At 38.8% G+C, this 26,548-nt stretch overlaps 1 protein-coding gene across 3 annotated transcripts; it reads right to left on the bottom strand.

Annotated features, from left to right (window-relative positions):
- Positions 1-377: 377 nt before the first annotated feature.
- On the bottom strand, positions 378-24,809 carry EGLN1 (egl-9 family hypoxia inducible factor 1). 3 transcript variants are annotated; one of them, XR_015696997.1, is made up of 6 exons: positions 23,474-24,804; positions 6,605-6,724; positions 5,146-5,282; positions 3,978-4,045; positions 2,532-2,735; positions 378-805 (listed from the first exon to the last, which is right to left on the bottom strand). XR_015696997.1 is itself a non-coding variant. In XM_087718099.1 (5 exons), exons 1-5 carry the CDS (start codon positions 24,434-24,436, stop codon positions 699-701), a joined length of 1,395 nt encoding a protein of 464 aa, XP_087574225.1. In that variant the 5' UTR covers positions 24,437-24,809; the 3' UTR covers positions 378-698. The 3 variants fall into 3 exon arrangements, 2 of the variants coding, with proteins under 2 accessions (XP_087574225.1, XP_013920336.2); XM_087718099.1 differs by lacking the exon at positions 2,532-2,735 and having other exon boundaries at positions 23,474-24,809; XM_014064861.2 differs by lacking the exon at positions 378-805 and having other exon boundaries at positions 2,179-2,735.
- Between the last annotated feature and the right edge of the window lie 1,739 nt (positions 24,810-26,548).

The raw sequence follows: 26,548 nt of genomic DNA, 5'->3' as shown, positions 1-26,548 counted from the left end.
TGTGAATTCAGTTTGTGTGGATATACTCAGAATACCTATCTACATCTCTCAATCAAGAACTGTGTTTACAGCAAGGGAGGCACTAAGGTAGTAGAGATAAAATGTTTATAATCATAGTGTTGACTTACTAACAGGCCACAGCACTTTTCTCCCTCCTCTATTTTCCCTCAGCAGCCTCACTTTTAAAAACAATCCCAGCTAGATTAGATAATTAAAAACAGGGTTTATAAATAAAGCTAACAGACTTTTGACTACAGTTAGTGTCACTGCCTGCTAAAAACAGGCACACGCGTGCACACACACACAGTTTATCAGATTACAAATTAGTTGCTGTGGAATAGGCTTTAAAAGAGTTACATAATTACAAAATAACCACATTGTTTCAAGAATTTTCATAATCTTTTAATTAGATTAGCTTTACAAGCAACTCGAGAGCTGTTTCAATAAGGAACACTGATTTTCAAAAGTTACATGACTTTATAATAAATCTGCAAATGAATCCTGAATTTCTTTGCCTGCTAGATAAAAGTCTTGTTTTACAGCTGGCTAATGTCATGAAATAAAAATAGCATCATGAAGCTTTATCTTTAACCAGGACTAAACAGAAATACAGGCCATAAGACCGTTTAAAAATAGTCTGAAACAGGTTTCTGTTTGGTGATGCCCCAGGCTGAAAATTTAACTAACGTGAACTGTTTTCAAATGGGCATCAGAGGCCCGGTTTGGTAACTTTTGTAAATAATGGAGATATCCAAGAGATTGTATATCTCACCAGCAAGCGCAAATTTAAGATGCTGATTGATACCTTTGAATAAAGGGACAAAAAAGTAAAATCTTAGGTTTGCATTTTAACACATTAAACATAATACAAAAGCAGTTAAAAGTTAGATTTACTAGGCCTAAACTGTGCATTGTGCTGCAGATCAGTCAGTAAAGAATTAACACTCCTTGGCCAGGCTTCCAGAGGCACTTAAGAGTAAGATGTGTTTTCTTCTGATTTACCAGGATGAAGAGAAAAGTCAAACTATTACAAGTTTTGACAGCTAGTAAGTAATTTTTGGAGAAGGGAACAGAAGGGAACAAAACTCAAAGTTTTTTTTGTAACTTTCCCCAGCATGTTATTTTAATGTTGAATTTTCTCCCTTCTGTCAATGGTCATTAAGCACAATCCTTGTTGTTTTTCATGTTTTACATGAATAGTAAGGTTTTTTTTTAATAAAAATTACTGAGCTTTCCATAGAAAAGGACTTTAAGAATATAAACTATACAGATGTTAAGTTGCATACAGAAAAACATTTCTGTACACTTACTTTATTTTGATTAAGTGAGGCAAAAAGGGATTGGTGATGCTATCAGTAAGGCTGGGAGAATTTAAAAGCTTCCCCCTTCAGGGAATCACATTTTAGCAGAAAAATAAATTTCACATAGCTGATAAATGAATGTTATTGTTCCTCACTCTCCCCCGACCCCCAAACATTAGACCATTGTAAAAATTTCTCCATGATATGAAATCCTTCACATATTAAGCCTGCAGTGATGCACTTCAGTCTTAATGTATTTAATATACACCTGACATTATGTAAGAAGATCAAGGGGCAAACAGTAAAGGATGAGGGATGGTAATGCTTTGAGAGAAAACGTATCTCTGATTTTAACTTACACGAATGAGAGAAAGCTTTGAAATGAGTTAAGACAGATCTCCCATCAAAGTAGTAGAAGGGGTGTTGCTTCATCTAAAAGCCTAGAAAAGCCCTTACAGTTTATATTGAATGATATTTGTGGACAGAATCCACCTAGTAATTCATCTGCAGAAGTTGCACAAGAGCCCAGCTTTTCTTTGAAGAACTGCATTTCCATTAAATGGGTTCACAGATGAAGTTCCCAGTGGAGTACACCCATAGCGTTCAACACTATGACAGTACAGATAGTATCAAGTTCACTTAGTGGCCAGCCAGTCACTTAGAAAACCCAAATGAGACAGATTAAAAAATGGTTACTTTCCGGATTCAGTAAGTAAAGCCATAAGTAACTGACAGAAAGACAGGCATCGTTTCATGTTGCTTAAGTTTCAGAGAGAACATAATACAATCAATCAAATCAGTATAAGATATGAAAAAAATGGGTTCTCAGATGATGATTAAAGTGCTCCTTTTTGGATTTTAGGTAAAAAGACAATCATTTACTGGCATTTCATTTATTTAAATTAAGTTTTATATGGTAGAATAATGGGGAAAATAGTAGATTTACAAAAATAGAGAAATGCTACTTTGTAGAATGTTTTGTTCAATTTTGATCACCAAACCTAGTTATACAAAATTATTTAAACCCAACATTTATCACTTTTTTAAAGAGGAAGATGAACGACTGAATGTCAAAAGATGAATGATAGAAAAATCTCAAAATGTTGGGCACTTCATGTGTAAACTGTCAATCTTTACATTAGCAGTCACGGGATTGGAGTCACAATCATGGAGTACAATGCTTCAGCAGTTAAAAAGCCATTTGATGTAACATTGAAACCCATTGTTTACCGATTCAAAATCTTGATTTGGTGCTGATTTTCTTTTTCTTAATATTCACATTCAAAAGTTAATAGATATCATCAAGGTTTGATGAAGGTGAGGTGAAAAGATCCAGGATGTAGAGGAGGGAACTGTAGACCAAAGGCTTTTACAATTGTTCTTTCCCATCTGAATCTGAAGGTTTATTTAGTTCAACCCTCACACCTTTTTCACCTGCAAAGAAGGGAGGATATTATATGGAATGATGGTACTGATACACGGATTTGAAATGTTATAATTTTTCTTTTATTAAACTTTAAAACAAAATACACATTTTTAGAACTTCAAAATTAATGCCTGTTTGAAACCAAGTTAAATACTAATTGACTACAAAAGTGAATGAAGTTGGGGAAAAAACCCCAACATCAAGGCACATATTTGCGCTTGTCTTTTGAATGTTAAAACTATTTTTATTATGTTATTTTGTTATAATTAATACAATGTCTTAGTTTCATTTTTATTCATTTACTCATCTAATTTATATGGGCCCCCATCTCACAAAAAAGTTCCTTTTATAGGCAATACAACCATAATTGAGCCCATAATTAGTCCTTGAAGCGGGTGACACAGCAGAGAAATCTGCCTCCTGAGTCCCAGAAATGTAGTTCCCTGACAGGCCCACGCTTTTCAGCTGGAACTGATAGAACAGGCAAATATAGTTGGGGAGAAATGGTCCCTCAAATAATCTGGCCCATGTAGGGCTTTTTAAGTAAGAAAAACAGCACCTTGAATCGAAACTGAAAACAGACATAACCAGTGCAGGTTGTGAAACTGTTGTAATGTGTGTTCTTCTAGACTACAGACACAAATAACTGCATGTGCCACTGCATTTTGAACCAGCTGAGGTTAACAGTTTCATAGTTTTAATTCTAACTTAACTTCTGTGGACCTCACTCCATATTTAAGAGATCTCTTTGATGTGTCTATCGTCCCTGTCACATTTTGATTTTTTATTTTCTTCGTTCAAATTTGTAATTTTCATTTAAATAAATCAATAATAAATAAAGTTTCCAGCTGCTCTTCAAGGGCAGTCCCACACAAGTAGAGCAAAATTTAAGGATATTTCAGAGAACCAAGTAAATAAATATTCATCTTTTAGAAACTATGCAATGTGCCTATCCAAGGCTATATACTTTTTCCACTTCCCTCTTATCCTTACACAGCAAAAGTCAGCTAGTAAGAATGATATATAATTCTATTTTTGCCAAAGTAGCCAGTTTTAGTAAACTATATCCACTAGAGTGGATATTGCTTGATATTTTAATAAAGTGATAATAGCTCAATTTCTATGCTCTAGATTATTGTAATTTTGATTAAGTACAATCTTTAAAAATAAATTAGAATAGTCCTACTAGACCAAATTCAAGTAAAAAATTTGTAAAAACACTCAGTAAGAAACTATGGCAACTTACTTACCTGTTAAGTATTTTACTTTTGCACGGGCTCTTTCATCTGCATCAAAATACCACACTGTTATTGCGTACCTTTAAAAGAATAAAAAAGGTGAAGCAGTAATGGTACATTAAAATAATGCTGCTGTTTAGATTACTTGAGATTATTTCTATTACACTTAAAAAGTACAATTTCAACACAATTTGTCAGTTTTATAGAACTATTTTCTCTCTTATGTGGCGCCCATGAATATCATGATCTTTCATAATTTATAGGGAACTAGGTATTTTTTAAAGTGAAGCTCAAGACGCTTACTATCTTAATTTCTCTAGAACTGAGACCTCTGTAATTTATGGAAAATCATTTTAAATCAATATGAATATAAAACTATTGAAGTATGTTGTATCTTTGCTAATTAATGTTATTTATAAAATAATTTTACCAGTCTATTAATTCTTTACAAAACATTTGAAAGATGTTCCTCACTTACATCACATAATGATTCCTTAATTTTTCAATTTTGAATTGAAACTTTATTTTTTGCATTAGTTAAAATTGTGATTTCTTGATCTTCTAGGAAAAATTACTATCTCCAAATTATCTAAATATCATTTCTGTAGGTACAACATTTCCTGATATATGGATTTCAACTCCCAGTATTTCTCAGCCAGCATGGCTATTGCTGAAAATACTAGGAACTGAATTTTATACATCTGGAGAGCCCCAAGATAATAGGAGGCTGTTTTAGCCTTTAAATAAATAACACCACAATAGATTAAGTTTATTTACATTTTTTGCAATCTCTGAAAGAAGATACATACAGGTCCAGCCCAAGAACAACATAGTTAATTTCTTTATTTCTTACATTCAATAGACAGAATCATTAGACTTTTTAACTAAACACAACTCTACTAAAATAAGATCCATTAAAGGTTTTCATTATTGTCCAAAATTCTAACTTTTTAGTTATATATTCTACAGTACTTAAACTGATAGACTTTGATCCTGATGGCCGACAAATAGTAGCAGCATGGTAGATCCCTAAATTGCAATAAGCATTTTAAGTGGGTTTTGTTCATCTATAACTTTCTAGAAAGCAATTGTGTTTTTGAAAGCTAAAACAGCAAGTTTTTAACATTTCACACCCTGCCAGGCTTCTTTAAAATCTGTATGCATGATTCATTCATCTCACCTTGTAGCAAATGCAGGCTGCACTTCATGAGGATTGCGGCGATCAGACCAGAAGAACAGCAGTCTGTCAAATTTAGGTTCAATATCAGCAAACTGGGCTTTGCCTTCTGGGAATATTCGAAGAATACCTCCATTTACCTTGAAAAATATCCAACAGGAATTTACATTTTTAGTAGTTATCAGTTATTGTAAGATATTATTATCTGCTACAATAGATAATAACAATAATGGAAATGCTTCCTAATATTCCAAAATTCTTCAGGATGAAGCAAAAGTAAAATGACAGTTACAAAGGGTCATCAAACTAAGATGATACAAATTATGTTCTGGCTGTCTTTCCACAAACTTTCCTAAAGATATTGTATTTTCAGAGTATAAAAGGCACCTTCCCCTCCCCCAAAAGAGGGTGAAAATTTGGGTGCTAGACCCACCCACCCGCACCAGAGGCGAAAAATGCAAGGCATGGAGGCAGCGATGGTCTGTGGCAATCCCTGCAGGCTGGAACAGCTGATTGGGGGTATTCCGCAGTTGAATCCACCTGCTAATCAGCTGTGCTGAATCAGGCTGCATTAAGTGCTAAAACTGACCTAGCTGGTCATAGTTTGCAGCAGCAATTACATTCTGAACGCACATACAAGTAACTGATTCAGCAGGATTCAAAATAATAATAATATACAATGTAATACCGAAAGCAGGTTTTCCAAGGTAGAAGCAGTTTTACTTTCAGTTATCAGCTTAAACCAGGCTCCTTTCTGTCTCCTTGTTGCTCACACAGCAAATACTGTTTCAGAGTTCAAATAGCCCTCATTGGCTAACTTAGTTGCTATGCCTATTAATTGGCTGACCTTGTTATCATGTGTTCCAAGTCATTAAGTCTCACATACTAACAGGAAGCTAGCTAGCTGAATACCATGGATGCTGGTAGGCAGAGGCTATCATTTTCCTCCCCAAAAACTAAGATGTGTCTTATACTCCAAAAATGTGGTAATTCTTCCTCCTCCTTCCCCTTTTCAACAAATACATTAAGCACCACAATTAAGCATCAATACACATTTGGTACTTTATTATAAGTAAGATTATTACATTTTCATTTGAATCACTTTACCAACAACCAAAATCATGATGTTGATAAAAAACATAAGCTGAAGGTAGAAGAATTACTTCAGGCTAAAGGTCTCTGTTTACATAATAGAATTTCCAATATATTTTCCAAAAGTAGAACCAGATAACATTTTAGATCCTAGACAGAATATATTTGCCCTGGAGACCTAGGGCTTGGTTGCAATATTAAGAATGAGTTTGCCAGATATTCAACGGAGCATGTTAAAAACTTATGCAAAAACTATTTTTAGACTTATTTAAAACAACTTAGCATAACAATCAATTGCTTATTACAATTAATATAACAAGAATGCCATTTCTTAATATACTGTAAAACCTTCTCCAATAATAGAAAGTACCTTGGCATCCCAGTCTTTATTAAGGTAATATATACACGTAACACATCTTCCATCTCCATTTGGATTATCCACATGTCGCACATATCCTGTTCCATTGCCTGGGTAACAAGCTACCATTGCCTGCAATTAACAAGAAAACACATAACATGAACATAAAGGGACTTCTTCTCTATCTCAAGAAATGGATTTATAAATTTCAGCATTTTGAAATTTAATCTTGTGAAAATATTTAATAAATATGCAAGTGATTATGTGTAACATCCATGAAACTATTTTTTAAAAGCATATTTGTTCAGATGGTTGTCTAACACATTAGGGTAATGATAGCCTTATACATATTGACAATTTGTAAGCTTTAATCTAATATAATTATTGTGCCAGCAGTAGCATGGAGAAATAAAAAAAAACAAGTTAACACCATAGGTCAATGCTCAATAATGTTTATCATATTTTAAGATTAAAACAGGAAGAAATCAAAATTATTTTGCAAGATCTTTTTCTGGACCCATGGATATAAGAGGTCCCATCTCTTGGTTGTGACGATGATTTTCTTGGCTGCCATGTGTTTTAATTTTTGTTAATTATTATTGTTTTATTGTTCACTTCTCAGAGTTATTCATTGAGATGGGAAGCTATATAAACTGAATAAATAAATAAATAAGCAAGAAAATAATATATCTATATTCAATAATTTTCAAGTATACTTCCACAATTATTTTTTCCCTCCGCAGCTGTCTCTTGCTCCAGGGTTCCTTACCTCCACAATTGAGCTCAGAATTTTTGTTGCTAAGTGAAACATTTGTTAACTGAGTTTTGCCCACTTTACAACCTTTCTTGCCACAGTTGTTAAGTGAATGACTGCAGTTGTTAGGTTAATTCACACTTGATAAATGAATTTGGCTTCCCTATCATCTTTGCTCGTTGGAAGGTCACAAAAGGGGACACACTTGGGACACTGCGACTGTCATAAATATGAGTCAGTTGCCAAGTGTCTGAAGTTTAATCATATGACCATGGTGATGCTGCAATAAATCATGAGTGTGAAAAATGGTAATAAGTCACTTTTTTCAGGGTCATTATGACTTTGAACAGTCACTAAATGAACTGTTGTAAAGACAAGGATTACTTGTAAATATTTTCTGTAAGTAAACTGGTATAACTTGAATGATCTACATTACTTTATTAAGAAAATTATAATTTGGAGAAATCAGAGGGCTTTCCATTAAATTTTAGCCTGCTGTTTATAAATTCTATTATATTATTAATAATGTAAGAAATGTTAGTTATTGCTGCCGTTGAAGGATAGTTATTTATATGTCATTATCCGCAAACAAACAAGAATGACTTTTCACTGGCATTTCAAAACAGTACAAAAATGTTCAAAGAACACTTAAAAATAGACAAATAAAGGAATTCAGATATTACTTTCCTACAAAGAATTGGAAAGTTACTTTATATACTACACTAAAACCTAAGTTTCAAAATGGACATGACAAGGAATTCTACACACTGCTTGGGTCCACACAACCTTCTATACCTTAAAATAGATTAACAAAACACAACAGCTATATTTGGATAATATGCTCTATTAAAACAAATTCAATACACTAGAGCTAAACAAGACTGCCTATTTCATATAATGCTAGGACAGTGGTATAAATCCCAACATACACTGAATTATAAACTATCCAACAACATTTTTAGCCTAGTATAGTGTGTTGTATAAAGCATCTTAAGCAACTCTGGACAGCTCATAAAACAGTAAAACCAGTAACTCTAAAACAACCATAAAACACTAAACCAATCAAACAAAAAACCTTATGCCATTATCATCCCTTTAGAATGCTCTACAGCAAACTCTAATTACCCTATATCCATAATCTTTTAAAGATGATATTTGTCTCCATTTATCTGCAGTAATAAGTTATTCTATTGTAAGTACCTTTAGATTCCTCTCTAAAAACATCCCAGAAGAAAAGAATAGTTACTAAGAGATCTTAATGAATTAAGGAATTGAATACTAAAGGAATATTTTTTTCCCAGAAGCAACATAATAATATATAGTTTTAGCTTTTATAGCCAAATAATCATTTGTTGTTTGATGAGAACTTCCCTAGACATCGAAAATTAAAGGAATGGGAGTACAGATGAGTTAACAAAGATTTTTTTTACTCCTCCTACCTTAAACTATTTTCAGCAAGTCATTAATGCCATGGTTAAAATTGGATCAAAGACCACGCACAACTTGATAAGTCATATAATTTAACTGTAGTCTGTGTGCATGTGTGTAGTCATATATATAAAATTCAACATACTGTATTGCTTCACATAACATAAAATAAGCATAATTGGTTTGGACATGGACCACACCAAGTTGATGGTTCCAACTATGAAACTTTTAGCACATTCGTACTGTGAAAGCATTTAAATGTTCCTGAGCATAGTGTAAGAGTTTTAAATATAATAGTCATTATTTAATAAACAATCAAGAAAGCATGCATTATTGTTTCAACTCTATTAACAGTTAGGGTTTCAAAAGGAAGTTGTTCATTAAAAGTAGTGGAAAGTTTTGACTTCGCATTTGACAGGTGCAGCATGATGTGTCTATTTTTGCTTCAGGCTTCTTTGTAACCAATCATGTTCTTACATGTTTGTAGTTCCTTGTTGGTTGATAATAAATAAACCCAGGGGTTTTTTGTTTCAGGGTCTTGCTCTTGAATATTACTGAACATGTCTCTAGTGTGTCTGACCATGCTTTGCAAGCCCCTTTCAATAAAGATGAGAAATCAAACAAAGACATCAAGTTCTGAAAGTAGAGATGAGGCCTTTAAAAAAATTAGTTATTTTTTTCCCCATCTTTTCCATTTTATTAGTTTATAATATAAAACACAAAGATACAAAAGCAAATAAAAGGAAAAATAGGAGAGGAAAAAGGGAAAAGTATAGAGAAGAAGGGGGGGAAAAAGAGAAGGCACTGACTTCCGACTGCCTTTGGGGCAGTAGAACAAGAAATAACATCAAACCTCAATGTTTTACTTTTACGTAAGAGTATAAACTAGCCATTTCTATAACAACAGAGCTACAGATGATCTACAGAGTAGGGAAAATGAATTTCACTGCATTTCATACAATTGGGTAGAAGAGGAAAAGTAAACGGCTTCTTATAGATTTTCCTCTCATAGCACTTGCTAAGAGCTGAAGTGGGATTTGATCGGTGGTGGGATTTGAATAACTTAACAGCTGGTTCTCTGGCTGGGTAGGCGCGGCCGGTTGGTCATGTGACTGGGTGATGTCACTCATCACAGCCAAACCGCGCAGAATCTTAACTACCGGTTCGCCTGAATTGGTGCAAACCGGCAGCAGCCCTTTGATTCTCACTATCAAGAGAGTTGCTTCACAAATCTTTAGCATCAAGAAATGAGCAGCAAAACTGTCACTGGTTAGAAAGGGTCAGAGGAAAAGACCCAGGATTTAAGTCTTGGGAATACATATGGCAAGATTCTGGGTTGTTAGATACAGCACTTCTTTTTCTTTGAATGCTTGGCTTTCTAATTGTTTACAACAAATCTATTAATCTAACTTTATGTCTGCTTTAGAATACAAAAATGAGTGTGTTCAACTGGTGTATCGGGTATAAAGTCTTGATATCACAAGATGTAATAATTTTATTGATACTTATCATTATCATGGCACTTGGTTATTTGGGGGATCACTTCTCTCCAGTTACATCTACCTGTCCCATAGGTCTGGCAGACGGGGGGCATATTACAGGACTACCCAGGTAAGTAATATCTTCAAATGGGATCTAGGAAGAAAGCCTTTTCTGCCATGGTGCTTGTCCTGTGGAGAGTCCTCCCCCTGCCCAAGGTGAGGCTAGCTCCAATCTTATTGGTCTTCAGATTATATTCAAAACATGGTTATGTCAACTGGCTTGGATCCCATAATAAGAGCAGAGCCTGCCAGATGGTTACATGATGGCCAACAGAATACATTCTCTATATGGCTTCTCCTGCCACTATTTTTAAAAATCTCTTTGCATCATTAGCTTTTTAAAATCTATTTGGATTATCTTGTACACACTGCTCAGTCACTACATGAGATGGGTGGTAATGTAAATGTGATTGATAGGTGGATAGTTGGATGACTTGACAGATGGATATCCTATATTAAAAGCATTCTTAACAGAACATTTAAAATTAATCTTTGTTTCTAAGAGAGGTTTCAGATTCTATGTTCCCATTCAACTGGTACTATGTAATATAACATACTATGATTAAGATACCTTCAAATGTTTTATAAACATAATATTTTCAGCTTAATTTTCTTAAATATTTTTCTTTCAGGATTCTTCCTTGCTTTAAAAAAATACTAGAAACCCATCCCCATTTGAGTCACTGTTTCAGAGATATTTCCTTACCAGATTTGTCAATGCCTTCAACAATTGCAACGTTTCTAATGTCAGTGGGAAATAAAAGTTCTTTAAAAATCTGGGACATAATCAGAGATGTATTTGCCTTGAAATTAGCCCATATTGAAACAGCACAATTAAGAATTGATCATAGAACATATTTATGACTTTTTGTATGAAATATTTGTAAATATTTCAAAACTTTCTTATTTATGTAAGACATGGGTCCAGGATTTTGGATGCATTCTGAAAGTTACTTCATTTGGGGTATCTTGGTTGAAAATGTTTTGCCCTCTATTTAACAATATTTACTCCATTAAAAATTAAAATTGATGTATTTACTGCCACTATCTTTTCTCATGATTGTTTGATGCGATTTTTAATATGGTATTATTTTCAACACAGGTTAGCACACTATTTCAATAAAGGTCATACAAAATTATATATTTGAAGACCACTAAATAGAAATAGAAAAGTTCATATAAAATGGGGAGAGGAATTCTTCCTGTAAAATAATTTATAAACTATAGCATAATATTTTCTTATTAAATGATATGCATAATTGTTAACTGATAAAGTGGCCTATATTAGAAAATACACAAAGCAAAAGAAATAAACTATTGTAGAAGGTCAGAGAGTAATGAAAATGATTAATCTTCAATAACAAACAATGACAGTTGATAACAATATTTGAAATTCAAAAAATGAAACCATTTAGAAAATGCTTCACATGGAATGTGTGGATTCTCAGGCCTGATCATTACCTTTTTCTAAACTTTCTCCCCCTAAAAAGTAAATATTTTCAGAATTATTTTCTGTAGCAGAAGATAATATTGAACTACAAGACCTCAAGATTCCTTTTAACTCAAGATTCCTTTCCTCTATATGATTCTATGACATGTCAGTTCAATGTTTACTTTGCAATGTTCATGCTTTCACTCTGAATAAGCAAAAATGAAGATATCTATTTAGTGTTCAACAGTTTATAGCTGCATTTGCAACTAAAATTAAAAATGTTTACATAAATTAAATTGATAAATTTATACGCTGTATGTCTTTTATGCACCAAACACATCAATGTTATATCCATATATTCATATTTTAATTTCTCCAAAATTAAAGACAAAAAAGAATGCTCTGAACTTTAAAAAACATTTCAGATTAAAAGCAGTTATATAGACAATGTTAATAACAATTTAAAGTTTTCTCATAGCATCCTTTGCTAACTTTTTTAAAAAAAAGCAAGATTCCTTTTCTGTAAATGTAATGGATGTTAATATTTCCAACAATTTTGAATAACAATAAAAATAGGATAATGGACAAATATACCTAAAATAAATGTAGATGATTATTTTTGAAGTACTCAAACCATACCCCATCAAGAAAAAAACTGAAGTTTGTTGTCCTCAAACTCAGAACTGGGAAGCAGACATTTGATGATTGTAATTTCTCCTTCAACTTTTGAATGACTTTGTCATTCTTGAATATTTGTCAATGTTTGCAAGCTTCCCCCTCTCATATTGCCAAGTAAATGGCAACAACTATTCTCCACCATTTTTTTTATATTTAATGTTTGGACTAAAAATAGAAATATATTTAACGTCAAGTTGACGCTGGTTACCAGAAGAGGACTAGACTTTATTATGATTAATCTATCTTAAGATATTTTCTCTTTTCTTCCTGTTCAAACCATCTCAGTATATGTCTCAATCTACTCTAAAATCCTCCAGAAGTTTTGGGAGACACAGAGAATTGATGGGAATTCTTTTCTCTGCTGTGTTCCTCTGTTAGCAGATGGACTTTATCAAATACAATAGAAATGTGATACAATATCACATTCCCAAATACAGTCTAGTTCAGAATCTGCATTGGAATCCACAGAGTTACAATACTTTTAACATTAAACATATTAGCAATTCCTTGGACTAACACAATTTTCTATAGGAAAAAAAACAGGAGAGAAGAAAACTAAAATGCCTAGACTAGAGTAAAAATTGGTATGCCACAAAGTGAGCCCAATATATCCCAATAAGCTAATTGTGTATTTTTTTTTCTCAACATCATCAACACCGCAATGAGACAATGATGCTTTTCCTACAAAAGTGTCAATTCCTAAGTCAAGAAAAAGCAAACCTGGAAAATAACTAATTTTCTATTAAATAACTTCAGTCAACCTTTGCAGTTCTTTATATTATTTTGCACAAAAAGAATACATAACTTAAAGACAGAAAAATAAGGTATTAAACTTTACCTTTATTATTTAATAATAAAGTTATATAAAGTTATAAACTTTAAGATGCAGAAATGTATTCATCCTACTTTGAGATAGAGTTAGAAATGCTGAGGTTTTTTTTGACTTCATCTTCTGGAGCATGTTAATAAGAATAACGAAGATGATGAATGCAAACCAGTATACCATGAAGGCTTATTGAGTACTGGAGAGACCAAACTCACCTGTAAGACAGATAAAATGAAGAATAGAAAAGAGACAAAGCAAAATATTACATGGCCTGTATATTTAAAAAAAGCAAGCAAAGCAGATAACAAAACCTGGCAAAGGTTAAAAGCAAGAAAGCTGAAGAATGTGAAGGCTAATTTTGGCTGTATAAGACCAAGTCTTAAGAACAAATGAATACAAGGTCAGAACTGAGAAGGCTGCAACAAAGAACAAATGAAGCTTCTGCAAAGAAGCTGAAGAAACAAACACCTAGTTAACTGCTGCAAGAAGACTGTAGAGATTGACTACCAATAACAGCATGACAAAGTAGCAACAATAGTGTTTTGGAAGATCTGCAAGAAATACCATTTGCCAGCAAGCAAGAACTAGTGAGTCCACAAAATAGACAAGTAGACAATGAAGAAGCTAAAGTGCTCTGGGATTTCAGAATTCAAAACAGACAAGTACTTGTCACATAACACTCCAGACGTAACAATTGTTGATAAGGACAAAAAAATCTGGATAGTGGATTTTGTGGTGCCCAGAGGAGATAGGAGAATAGAAGAGAAAGAACTGGAGAAAATCACAATATGCAAATACCTGCAAACAAAAGTACAGTGACTATGGCAAAAGAAAACAATGATAGTAATAGGCGCCTTAGGTGCAATCCTAAAACAACTGGAGTACAGTTGAACTCCAACACATAAACAAAATGATCATTGGCCAATTGCAAAGGTAGTTTTCTTTGCAAAAGTTCACATTTCTATGATGCTGATACCTTTAACACCATCAAGCAACACCTGTCCTTGGAAATGAATCAATAGGTAGATAAAAATGTCAAATCCAGTCTAAATATCTGGCTTACAATAATACTTTATTAAATTTATATGCCACCCGACTCCCAGTTATACTGGTTTAGCAATTGTAAAAAATATTTAAAAATCAAAAAACACCAAAAAGCAAAAAGGAACAAAAATGGCATAAGTTAACAAACTCAGATGGGAATAAAAAAGAGGAAAGAAGGTCTGCAATCTCATTTGCTATTATGCAAAGAGCAAGGTCTTCAGAGTCACTCAAATCTCAAGGTAAATGTCATTCCAGAGGGCAGCACAGAGAAGAGTCACTTCTAGGATCCAAGAGGTGACACGTTTAACTAAAAGAACTTGGTGTGTGCTAACTCTATTATACTCCTAATGGCTTTAAACCATAGTGAACAGCAAGTCTTTACAGATATCTTCAGCATTTTTTAGGTTTCCTGATAAAATATATTTATAATTCTTTTAATAATAAAAAAACGGGAAGCTGATCAGTTGCAAATCCATGACCTTATAATATCGGTTTTATTTATATCAAAACCTCTGCGGTCTGGTTTTAGAAAGTATAAATGAGTAACAGCTACATAATATTTGGCATGAAATTCTATGAGCCTATAATTTTTTTAAAAAGTAAACTAGAATGACAGAAGTGGGGGGAGAAGAACACAAAATGTAGCAGGAAAAAGCACTAATTGTTTGCTTTCTGAAGCTATGACTGACCTCGTTGGCCAGAAAACTGAAATGGTCATATGGCATCTCACTTAATCATCACTTCATTCAACCACTAAGATTCTGGGCCCAATCATGTTCTTAAGTGGAGGACTACCCGTATATATTTCAAATAGTTATATGATTCCAATCAATTTTGCTGGTGTATATAAAAAGCAACATAATGGAATAAAAACAACTTTATAGAAAGTTTCATGATAAATGTTTACTGACCTTTAAAATAAGTGAGTTAATTGAACAACCTGGGATCTAAGGCCAAATTGACCAACACATTTATGACATTAAAATTAGAATTGCAAAATTTATTCAAAATGAACTATTTAAAGTTTTGAATTATCTTACAGGATTAAACTAGAACAGATAGAAAGGGATACTAGATGAGTGGCTGCTCTCAAATGTGACTTGCAATCCTGCCCTTTTAAGTCACATTCATTTTTAGTGATACAAAATAGTTGGTTCATTTCAAATAAGCAAAATTCATTGAGAGTGTGCTTCTATCCAAGGGCAGCAATATTCTAAGAATAAAATATGTGTGATAGTGCAATACAAATGGTTTTGCAAATAATTGTTTTCTACAAAAAAAACTATATAAAACAAAGATTTCTAAATAATATTTTATATTAAAGTTTTTTATATTACCTTTTTAACAATCCTGGAGTTTTAAAATAGTTGTTCACCTCAAAACAAGGTTTTATTAGAGTTAAGCTTATGAGATTTACTCAAAGATATATGATGACAACTTATTGTTAATATTAACATATTAAAAGACAATTTTCTAAAACTGTGCTTAATTCTACATAGCACACAAATATATCATGGTTCCTTCATAAACAGTTGTAAGTTGTATTAAATTTACAAAGTTGCAGTACCTAATAAAATTTGAAAAAATGAAATTGAAAAGTAACAAAGCTTGACAAAACAAGTTCACTTAAGGAATACAGATAGTCCTCAACTTATGACAATTAAGTCCAAAATTTATGTTGCTAAGCAAGACAATTAAGTGAGTTTCCTCCCCATTTTACGATTTTTTCTTACTACAGTTGTTAAACGAATCACTACTGTTGTTAAGTAACATGGTTGTTAAGTGAATGTGGCTTCCCCATAGATTTTGCTTGTCAGAAGGTCACAAAACCAGGATACTGCAACCGTCATCAATATGAACCAATTGCTAAGCATCCAAATTTTGTTCACCTGACTATGGGGATGCTGCAATGGTTCTAAATGTGAATAATGGTCATAAGTCACTTATTTCAGTAATGTTGTAACTTCCAATGGTCACTAAACAAAAGGCTGTGTGTTGAGGACTACCTGTAATGAGAGAGAAAAAAAACAGAAGAGTTTTGAAAGCAGAAATAGTTAGTCTGAAACACTGAAGTCACTTACTACACGTAGAGGTAGCATGTTATGGATTAAAACATTCAAGTTTGACAGGATTTGAATATAAGAAAAATATTATACAGAAAATTGAATTTTATATATAATATTACGAGAATCTAAAAATGGAATGAGTGTTCTAAACATTAGAAGGGAAATTTTAGCAAATACAATTTGAGTAGTAACCTGAGCTACCCCTGCTCACCAGCATTCATTAAGAAGTTTAACTATTTCCTGTGGATAAAATATTGATCATGTCTCAAATCAGTTCATGAGTAGAAAAAACTAAAAAACCTTATTTTTCTCAAGTACTATAGTTACATCATCTGTAACTTCTTCTATATTTCATTTTACTTTGACTTCACAGTTCAATCTGCTTTCTTCCATATTTTTTATGTATATGACATATGTTTTGATTTGAGGGCACAAGATAGTCCAGATCAGAGGGCGAATGTAGCATCTCCTAAAGCAGCCTTACCCCTTCTTGCGGTTGTGTTTAGGAAGCTTGCCCTCTGAAACTGCTGCATAATTCTGGGAGAAGATAGGGGTTTGTGTCTTCAAATATAAACTGTTACATGGTGTAATACACACTCATATTTCAAGAAAGTATTCCCTGCAAATCTTAAATGATTTTTCTTTCTTCAATTGCCCATAAAAACTATAGGGAGGGACTTTCACATCATCTTTTTCTTAGCACTATCAAATGCACTGTTTCCATGAAGTTCACAAGCCAGCAAATATCATGATTTTTTTAAAACTGAAACAGATTTTAGGAATTCTTAATTCAGATTATGTATCATTTTGTCCTATTTTATAAATCACAATGCACAGTTTTTCTTAATATATGTGCAACACAAAGCAGTGTAGGTGGCTCTTGTCCTGATTCTTTATATTAACTGCATATCTTCAAAAGTATACTCTTAAGTGGGCAAATATAAATAAAATAAAAACAGACCTCATTCCCTATGCTTTCCCAGCACAAAGATTTATAGAAAAATGAAGACAGAAGTCTTCTCTTTAAAACTACACTGACCCAACCATGAAACATTTTAAACAATGCTGCTGCCCAATTATATTTTAATTGATGGTTAGCAAAGATATAACTTTTCTAACATATTGGATTTAAGTAGCATATTAATTCTATCACTGATAATTATAATATAATTATAAATATAACACAACACTTTTTCTAATGAGTGGATACTTCCACATTTTAAACCTGTTAATTTTTCCCCGCTCAGTTCTTTCCAATAAATGTACAAGTACAAGTGTTAATCCTCATCAAAATTTGCTTTATCCTCTTGGTTACAGACTAAGAAGAGAGCATATAATCCCAGGCAATTTCTTCGTCTTCAGCATTTACATTTAAAAAGAGCTGTGGCTCATCTCTATCATGTGTAAAGAAACAAAACCACAATAAAGATTTATAATACTTTCTAATTATAATACAGTTCTGTAATGTTGGTAACACTATGAAACTTTACTCCTAAGGGAACTCATCAACCCCAGGCTTGCCAGCACAGCCAGGTTTTGACGGCTTTCCGGAAGGCCTGGAGAGGGGTGAGGGTCCGAATCTCCGCGGGGAGTTCATTCCAAAGGGCCGGAGCTGCAACAGAGAAGGCCCTCCCCGGGTGGTAGCCAGATGGCATTGGCTGGAGGATGGAACCCGAAGGAGGCCGACCCTGTGCGATCTAACGGGTCTGTTGCAGGTAATTGGCAGCAGGCGGTCTCTCAAGTACCCAGGTCCAATACCATGAAGGGCTTTATAAGTTACGACTAGCACTTTGAAGCGTATCCGGAGACCGATCGGTAACCAGTGCAGCTCGCGGAGAATAGGTGTAATGTAGGTGTACCGAGGTGCACCCACAATCGCTCGCGTGGCTGTATTCTGGACGAGTTGTAGTCTCCGAATACTCGTCAAAGGCTGCCCCATGTAGAGCGCATTGCAGTAGTCCAGTCTTGAGGTCACGAGGGCATGAGTGACTGTCGCGAGTGCCTCCCGGTTCAGGTAAGGGCGCAACTGGTGCACCAGGCGAACCTGGGCAAATGCCTCCCTGGTCACAGCCGACAGGTGATGTTCTAAGGTCAGCTGTGGGTCCAGGAGGACTCCCAAGTTGCGTGCCCTGTCTGAGGGGCATAAATTTTCACCCCCCAGCCTGAGCGATGGAATACTGGCCAAATTCTTGGGAGGGAAACACAACAGCCACTCGGTCTTGTCTGGATTGAGTACAAGCTTGTTAACTCCCATCCAGACCCTGACAGCCTCCAGGCACCGGCACATCATGTCAACCGCTTCACTGAGTTGGCACGGGGCGGACAGATACAACTGAGTATCGTCCGCATATTGATGGTATTTTATCCCGTGCCGTCGAATGATCTCACCCAGTAGCTTCATGTAGATATTGAACAGAAGGGGGGATAGGACCGAACCCTGAGGAACCCCATATTTCAGGGGCCTAGGGGTCGACCTCTCTCCCCCAACTAACATCGACTGCGACCTGTCCGAGAGGTAGGAGGAGAACCACCGAAAAACGGTGCCGCCCACTCCCACATCTCGTAACCGTCGCAGAAGGATACCATGGTCGATGGTATCGAAGGCTGCTGAGAGGTCAAGGAGCACTAGGATGGAGGAATAACCTCCATCCCTGGCGCTCCAGAGATCATCGGTCAGTGCAACCAAAGCGGTTTCCGTGCTGTAGCCAGGCCTGAATCCCGACTGAAAGGCGTCCAGATAATCGGCTTCCTCCAAGGACCGTAGGAGTTGAGAGGCTACCACTTTCTCAACAACCTTCCCAATGAAAGGGAGGTTGGAGATTGGCCGGTAGTTGTTCAAACTAGCTGGGTCCAACGATGGCTTCTTCAGGAGGGGTCTCACCACCGCTATCTTCAGTGCCGGTGGGAAGAAGCCCTCCCGAAGAGAAGCACTCACCATCGCCTGGATCCAGCTCTGCGTCACCTCCTTGCTGTTCGCGACCAGCCAGGAGGGACACCGGTCCAGTACACAAGTGGCAGTACTCACCGCTCCGATGGCCTTGTCCACTTCATCAGGAGCAACAGGCTGAAAGTCAGTCCAGAGATGTTGTTCAAGACCTTCCCCCGGTACCCCGGCTGGCTCTGCGCAATTGGAGTCCAGGTCCATCCGAAGCCGAGCAACTTTGTCCGCGAGGAACTGGACATATTCCTCTGCTCTACCTTGTAAGTGGTTATCCACAACCCTCGTATTTAGGAGGGAGCGGGTCACCCTAAACAAGGCGGCAGGGCGTGACTCAGTGGACGCTATCAGAGCGGCAATGTGATTGTTCTTAGCTGTCCGTATTGCCGATAGATATGCTCCGATGCAGGTTTTCAAAAGTGCTCGGTCTGACTCGGATTTACTGGCCCTCCAGCGGCGCTCTAGGCGTCTCTTTTGGCGCTTCATCTCCCGGAGGTCCTCGGTGAACCAAGGGGCCCTCCTGGATCCACTGCTGCGGATCGGCCGTAAAGGCGCAATCCGGTGGAGAGCCTCAGACGCTACCGAGTTCCAAGTAGCAACTAAGGTCTCCACCGGACTGTGGGCGAGAGTATCAGGCATAACGCCAAGCGCCGTCTGGAAACCCTGAGGATCCATAAGACGCCTGGGGTGGAACCACCTAATCGGTTCCTCCTCCCTACAGCGGGGGATTGGTCTCCGAAAGTCAAGCCTCAGTAGGAAGTGGTCTGACCATGACAGGGGCAAGATCTCACTACCCCTCAAACCAAGATCACAACTCCACTGCTCCGAGAGAAATACGAGGTCAAGTGTGTGACCCACTGAGTGAGTCGGACCCTGGATTACTTGGGTCAAGCCCATGGCTGTCATGCAAGCCATGAACTCCTGTGCTCCATCAGAGTGTTCACCGAGCGAAGGCAAGTTGAAGTCCCCCAGTATCATAAGTCTGGGGAACTCAACTGCCAGCTCAGCTACTGACTCGAGGAGCAAGGGGAGGGCTGTTGTCACGCTGTTGGGAGGCAGGTACGTCAACAACAAGCCCACTTGACCCGCAAGGTCCATCTTCACCAGCAAGGACTCACACCCGACAAGCTCTGGAGCAGGGATCCTACGAGGAACTAAAGACTGTCTGATAACAATGGCCACTCCTCCGTCCCTTCCCTGGGATCGCGGTTGATGAAGCACCTGAAAACCCTCTGGGCACATTTCTGTTGCAGTTGCAGTTGCGTTTATTTATAGGCCGCCCTTTTCCCTGAGGGGACTCAGGGCGGCTAACAACTTATGGGAGGGGAAGACGTACAATAACATAAAAATACAATATATAATTAAGATCAAACAACATTCATTCAACATTCGGGCGGGGGCAAACTATGGTCTTTACCCCCAGGCCTGGCGGGATAGCCAGATCTTGAGGGCTGTGCGGAAGGTCTGAAGGGTGGTGAGGGTACGAATCTCCACGGGGAGATCGTTCCAGAGGGTCGGAGCTGCTACAGAAAAGGCTCTCCTCCGCAGAGGTTGCCAGCCGACACTGGCTGGCAGATGGCACTCGGAGGAGGCCCAATCTGTGGGATCTTATGGGTCGAGAGGAGGTGATTGGCAGAAGGCGGTCTCCCAAGTACGCAGATCCACTACCATGAAGGGCTTTATAGGTAGTAAGAAGCACCTTGAAGTGCACACGGAGGCCAACAGGTAGCCAGTGCAGCTCGCGGAGGATAGGTGTTATGTGGGCGAACCGAGGTGCACCCACGATCACTCGCGCGGCCGCATTCTGGACTAGCTGAAGCCGCCGAATGCTCTTCAAGGGCAGCCCCATGTAGAGCACGTTGCAGTATTCCAGCCTAGAGGTCACGAGGGCGCGAGTGACTGTTGTGAGAGCCTCCCGATTCAGGTAGGGTCGCAACTGGCGCACCAGGCGAACCTGGGCAAATGCCCCCCTGGTCACAGCCGACAGGTGGTGATCAAAAGTCAGCTGTGGATCCAGGAGGACTCCCAAGTTGCGAACCCTGTCTGAGGGGTGTAAATTTTGACCCCCCAGCCTGATCGTTGGAACACTAGCCAAATTTTTGGGAGGGAAACACAACAGCCACTCGGTCTTTTCTGGGTTGAGTACAAGCTTGTTAGCCCGCATCCAGTCCCTAACGGCTTCAAGACCCCGGTTCATCACGTCCACCGCTTCATTGAGTTGGCACGGGGCGGACAGATACAGCTGCGTATCGTCCGCATATTGGTGGTATCTTATCCCGTGCCTCCGAATGATTTCTGTGAGGGGGACTCCTCCCTCCGGGCCCAGCCAGGTTTCAGTAATACATGCCAGATCTGCCCCCTCGTCTATAATTAGGTCCTGGACGAGGGGAGCTTTATGAACCACAGATCTGGCATTTAGCAACAGCAACCTGAGACCAGGGTCCTGACTACTCACGCCATCTGGCCTTGGAGTGGAACTCACAGGGCCGGAAGGGGGGGATCCCTCTAATATAGGGAACCCTCCTTCCCCGGTAATGGCTTGCCCTGAAGTTCCCGCCATATCTGCCCCTCCCCATTATGACCCCTATGTTCCGGCCCACTCCCGCATCTGTGGTCCCTTCACCCTCTCCCCCAGCTGCCGGATTCATCGGCAGGCCCTTCGACACACACAACCGAGGGCCGGAACCAGGCCCGGGCCCCCCTAGCACTTCTGCCAAAGCACTCAGTGCAGGAGGTCCCGGCTAAACTCCCGGCCCGCCAGACAAACCCACACATACGGCCAATCACTCCCCCACAATACAAGTTAAAAACAGAAACAGGAATATAATAATAAAAGTGGGACATTCAGTCAGTTACAGTCATACCATGCACTCCCCATACACATAAAATATAAAACTTGAATAAAATTTACCAATATATAAAAATTAAGATTATGATTATGATTATGAGCCTGCGCAGTCCAGCCAATTGTATAGTCCAAAGAGGCCAGGGATTAGTGTCCAAGCCTCCCGAAGAACAGATATCCAAAGTCCAAGGATAGTGGGGCATAGAATAGTAGTTCATAATAGTCCAGAGCGAAACCAGGCAGGCCTGAAAGTCAAGTGGGCTGCGGGTAATAAAAAGTAACGGCGAAAGTTGTAGGGCCAGCCGCAGGAGACGGCGGCCAGCAGCACCCCCTCCCATCGGGGGCAAAGAACACCCGGGAGCCAGGGATAACCCCACGGTAAAAGGGGGGGGAACCCCACTCCCGGCTGTACGTATATTTATAGGAACTAATAACGTATTAGTTCCTATAAATAAACTTAAAAACTAATTTTATGCTTACCATAATATTCAAGAATGCTTTTTCAGCTTACTAGAAGAAATAATCACTAAATCTCAGTAAGCATAATTGTGCAATATTGAGAGTCTTGTGCTATATGTAACAATGTGCATTTAGCATTACAAAATAATCAGGACTGAATAGGATGTCAAGTAGTAAATTCAAATTCCCCAGGTTTACACCATGATTAGTTCTAGCTAATTCAACATTTAGCATGTACTGGTATATATTCTTATAGGTATACTGATAAAATGAGAGAAGATAAATAGCACACATATTGACACTACTATGCTCTCTATTTTACTGTTTCTCTTCCACACATTTGCTCAACTAGAAAATAGAATCTCACTTTAGGAGTCTCACTTCAATCACCTCAAACACAACTCTGTAACACTACTGTGTCATCAACTGGTTATATGAACAAAATTATATAACTGTGGCATCAATTGGTTATAGAGAAAAACTTATTTTTTCAATGTTCTGTCCTCTAAGAACCTTAAAATAATATTGGTATCTTTGAATTAGGAGCAAACCTTAATGTTTTGGATGTGCTTACTTAATAAACAGTTATTCAATCAGGAGCATTTAAATTCTACTAAATTCAGTTGAGATTAACCCCAAACAGACATATATCAAGAAACCCTCATGGATCCCTCACAGCTGTCTCACAATCTTTCTCTGACTCTTACCACTTCACCCACAATTTTGTGTCCTTCAATTAATCTATTAAACCATCCTAAAAATAAATGTGCTTAGGGACCATAAAGAAAGAATCAACAGCTAGAAGGCCTCACTGCCGACAGCTGCATAAGTACCACCAGAGGATGGCAAGAAAGAGGAGGTGCCACTCACTTTCGTCCTGCCGTTGATTTTGTAGTTACCCAGTTTGCCATTGCAGTGGCGTATAAGATCGTCCATACTGTTCATAAGCTTTCCGATGGTTTTGCAGCCAGGCTCTTTGCCTTCCACCCAGGTGATTTTATCGCCACGAATGTCCCTGGAGGAATCGCTCTTCTGACTGACCAGCTGCCCGTCGGTGAAGCGTCCGGTATGGTGCAAAGCCCGAACCTCCTGCTCGATCTGCCCGCCCAGCTCCTTGCCCAGAAAGTCATCCACCACGCAGATGCCATGCTTGTTCATGCAGGGCACGATGTACTCCAAAGCCAGACGCTGAGGCACCAGCGATTTCATCTGCCCATTGGGGCGCAGAGACGCTTCGCCAGTCAAATTGGATTTATCCCGGTAGAAGTGCCCCGCCTCCACGGCCGGACCTGCCGCAGCAACCGCCGCTTCCTTATCCTCCTCTTCCTGTGTTCGGGCTCCTGGCGCCACTTTGGCAACGTGGTTGTTGGTTACCGCCACGCTCTCCTCCGAGTTGGTGTCCCGCTGCGGCTTGGCCGGGAGCGCCGTCGCTTTTTTGGAGACAGCCGCCGTCGCCGCCCTCTCCTCGCCGTCCCGTCCTGCAGCATGCGGGCGGCCGCGACGAGCGCTCTGGTGGAAGGGCTGGTCACCGCCGGATTTACGAGGCTCAGCAGCGCCCCCTTCTGCCGCCGGGGAGCCTCCGCCGCCTTCGCTTCCCCGACAGATGAGCTTGTGCTTCTTCCAGTCCTGACGCTGATGCTCTTTGCTACAGTAGAAAGAGCTGCGGCAGCGCCCGCAACGGAGCAGGTTCTCCATCTTCCCGCACAGCTCGCAGTACTGCCGGTCCCGCTCTTGGCTGGCGCTGCTGCTGCTGCTGCTACCGCCGCCGCCGTCGCATCCCTCACCTTGGCCGGCCCCCCCGCCGCCGCCACTCCCACCACTGTCATTGGCCATGTTCTCGCGTCCCACTCCTTGGTCGCTCCTGGTTTTTCTTTTTCTTTTTCCGCGGCCTCAGGAAAGCAGCGAGTGGCTCACTTCATCATGGCCGCCCCCTAGCCCGTCAGAGCCGCGCCGCGGCTCTGCTGTTTCGTCCGCCTCCTCCTCTCCTCCTGATGGGCGGAGGAGCGCCACCAAACCCCGCCGCCTTCTCGCCTGCCGCTTCAGAGGCGCCCTCCTACCGACGCCTCATAGCAGCCTCTGGCAAATGGGAAGGGAGGCGTCCTCCTCTACAACTCCGCGGCTCTTTTTTCCTCCCTCCTCCTCTGCCACCTCTTCAGGCAGAGGGAGAAGCGAGAGACCCGTCCGCTGCCGGCGCGAGCTCTTCTCCCCCCGCCCCCCCCCCACTCACCCTATCTCCTCCTCCTCCCTTCTCATCGTTGCCCGGGCCTTTGGAGGGGGCGGGGCTTGCGCCGCCACTCTCCGGCTCTGCTTTGCACGTACGCCACTTCCAGTCAGTTCACTCCAGAAGAAGGGAAGGGCGAGGGGGGAGGAGCGCGCGCGTTCCCGAACCACCCCCGGAGGTTCAGTTGAGGGGCGGAACCCGGGGTGGCCACGCGCGTTTAGGGGTTTTCCTTTCTTTCCCTCTTTCTGTTGAGCGAGTATCGGGGCCGCGTGGCTATGTGGCGGAGGACATCCGAGGCGGCGGGTCCGACAACCCGCTGAACCCTCAAGCTCCGTTGTAGTTCAATTGAGCGGATTGAAAGGGAACTTTGATTCGCATGGACTAGCTAAATCTCGTTTCTCTAGGGTGCCCGTGACTCATTTTCTAGTTGTGATTCTCCAAATCTGTAACTGCAACTGGCCGCCCGCCCGCAACTTAGTGTGCGCAGTTTATTTGTTCTGCCGGCCGAGCCCAGAAAATCTGGTTGAATAAAGCAAAATAGAGCCTATCATTTGAACCTGACCAGGAAATTGACGATGCCAAGAAACGTTGTAATTGCTAATGTGAAAACACAGGAAGCATTTCTAGGTTTAAAACCCAATATTCCTTCAATCAGAAGAAGGCATAAAGCAGTGGTTTTCAAAGTTGTTCACTTTTAAGTTATGTGGACTTTTGATCAATTATTTTAATAATCATTTTGATAAATGTATAATTTTGGTCTGTAAATTGTTGAATTCTGGGAGTTGAATTCCACACATCTTAAAAGTTGCCAAGTTTGAAAACTTGGGTAAAACGGTTCCAACAACCAAGCTGTATCCAGCTATGTTTGACCCTAAGTATAGAAGTTATTCTATCTTTGTAAAAATTTAGAAAGTTTACATTAAAAAAGATGGGCATTATTACTTAAGAGTAGAATCTGCTGCATTGTTTGGTCTACTTGGAATTCTATTCATGCCAGAGGAAAAATAAGCTTATTTAGTCTCTCCACCCCCAACATTTGCAGATGTTTGCAAATGTATCAGGTTGGTTGGTTTTGATTGATTTTGATTGATTATGGCTGTCAAGTTTATGTCAGCTCTTAATGATCACATATTTCCAATTATCTGTGGGCTAGGTTTTGAACAGTTTATGTCATGGGTTCATAAAGGATGAAGAAAAATTTGTGTATCTCCTTCCTTGTTCAAGATAGCTATGTATATCAAGATATGTATATTGCTGAAAAAGAATACATTAATTAAAACATATGCACTAAGATAGATGGAAATTTTAGAAATAATAAATGGTGAGTAACCTATATACAGTACCTACTTGTGGTACTGCTGTCTAGATGCTAGCAGTAAACAACTTTGAGCTTTCTATAGTTGATTATCTCGGATACATATATTCAACTAAAGAATATCTTCACAGTGTCTCTAAAAATGTAGCCAAATGGATTGTTTTTATTTTGATACTATAATGTGACATGGCCTTGAGTTTTTATAAAGAATTAGCAGTATCTTCATTGTGAGCTTGGATTTTCATATTGTATTAATCCAATATTTGTAATTTATTGATTATATTGCAATTTGAATCAGAAAAGAAGATAAAAGAAACCAAATTGTAAGTTAGTGCAATGCAAATTCTGGCCTCAATGTTTTTCTATAAAAGAAAGATCACTTCATTGATTGATACAGCTTGTTTCCTAG

The sequence above is a fragment of the Thamnophis sirtalis genome, unplaced genomic scaffold (assembly GCF_051295495.1).
Source record: "Thamnophis sirtalis isolate CommonGarterSnake01/CBP01778 unplaced genomic scaffold, rThaSir2_p1.2 scaffold_6, whole genome shotgun sequence".
NCBI lineage: Eukaryota > Metazoa > Chordata > Lepidosauria > Squamata > Natricidae > Thamnophis > Thamnophis sirtalis.
The sequence above is the reverse complement of the archived record's forward strand: the minus strand, read 5'-3'. Positions and strand labels throughout refer to the sequence as shown.

What these genes read in the sequence shown, in the direction of transcription:
- EGLN1 (XM_087718099.1), bottom strand. Translation starts at nt 24,436, where the DNA reads ATGGCCAATGACAGTGGTGGGAGTGGCGGCGGCGGGGGGGCCGGCCAA. An exon ending in ATAAAGACTGGGATGCCAAG is followed by an intron (nt 5,283 to 6,604) that starts GTACTTTCTATT and finishes ATATTTTTCAAG; the next exon opens with GTAAATGGAGGTATTCTTCG. An exon ending in AAAAGTAAAATACTTAACAG is followed by an intron (nt 806 to 3,977) that starts GTAAGTAAGTTG and finishes CTTTATTCAAAG; the next exon opens with GTATCAATCAGCATCTTAAA.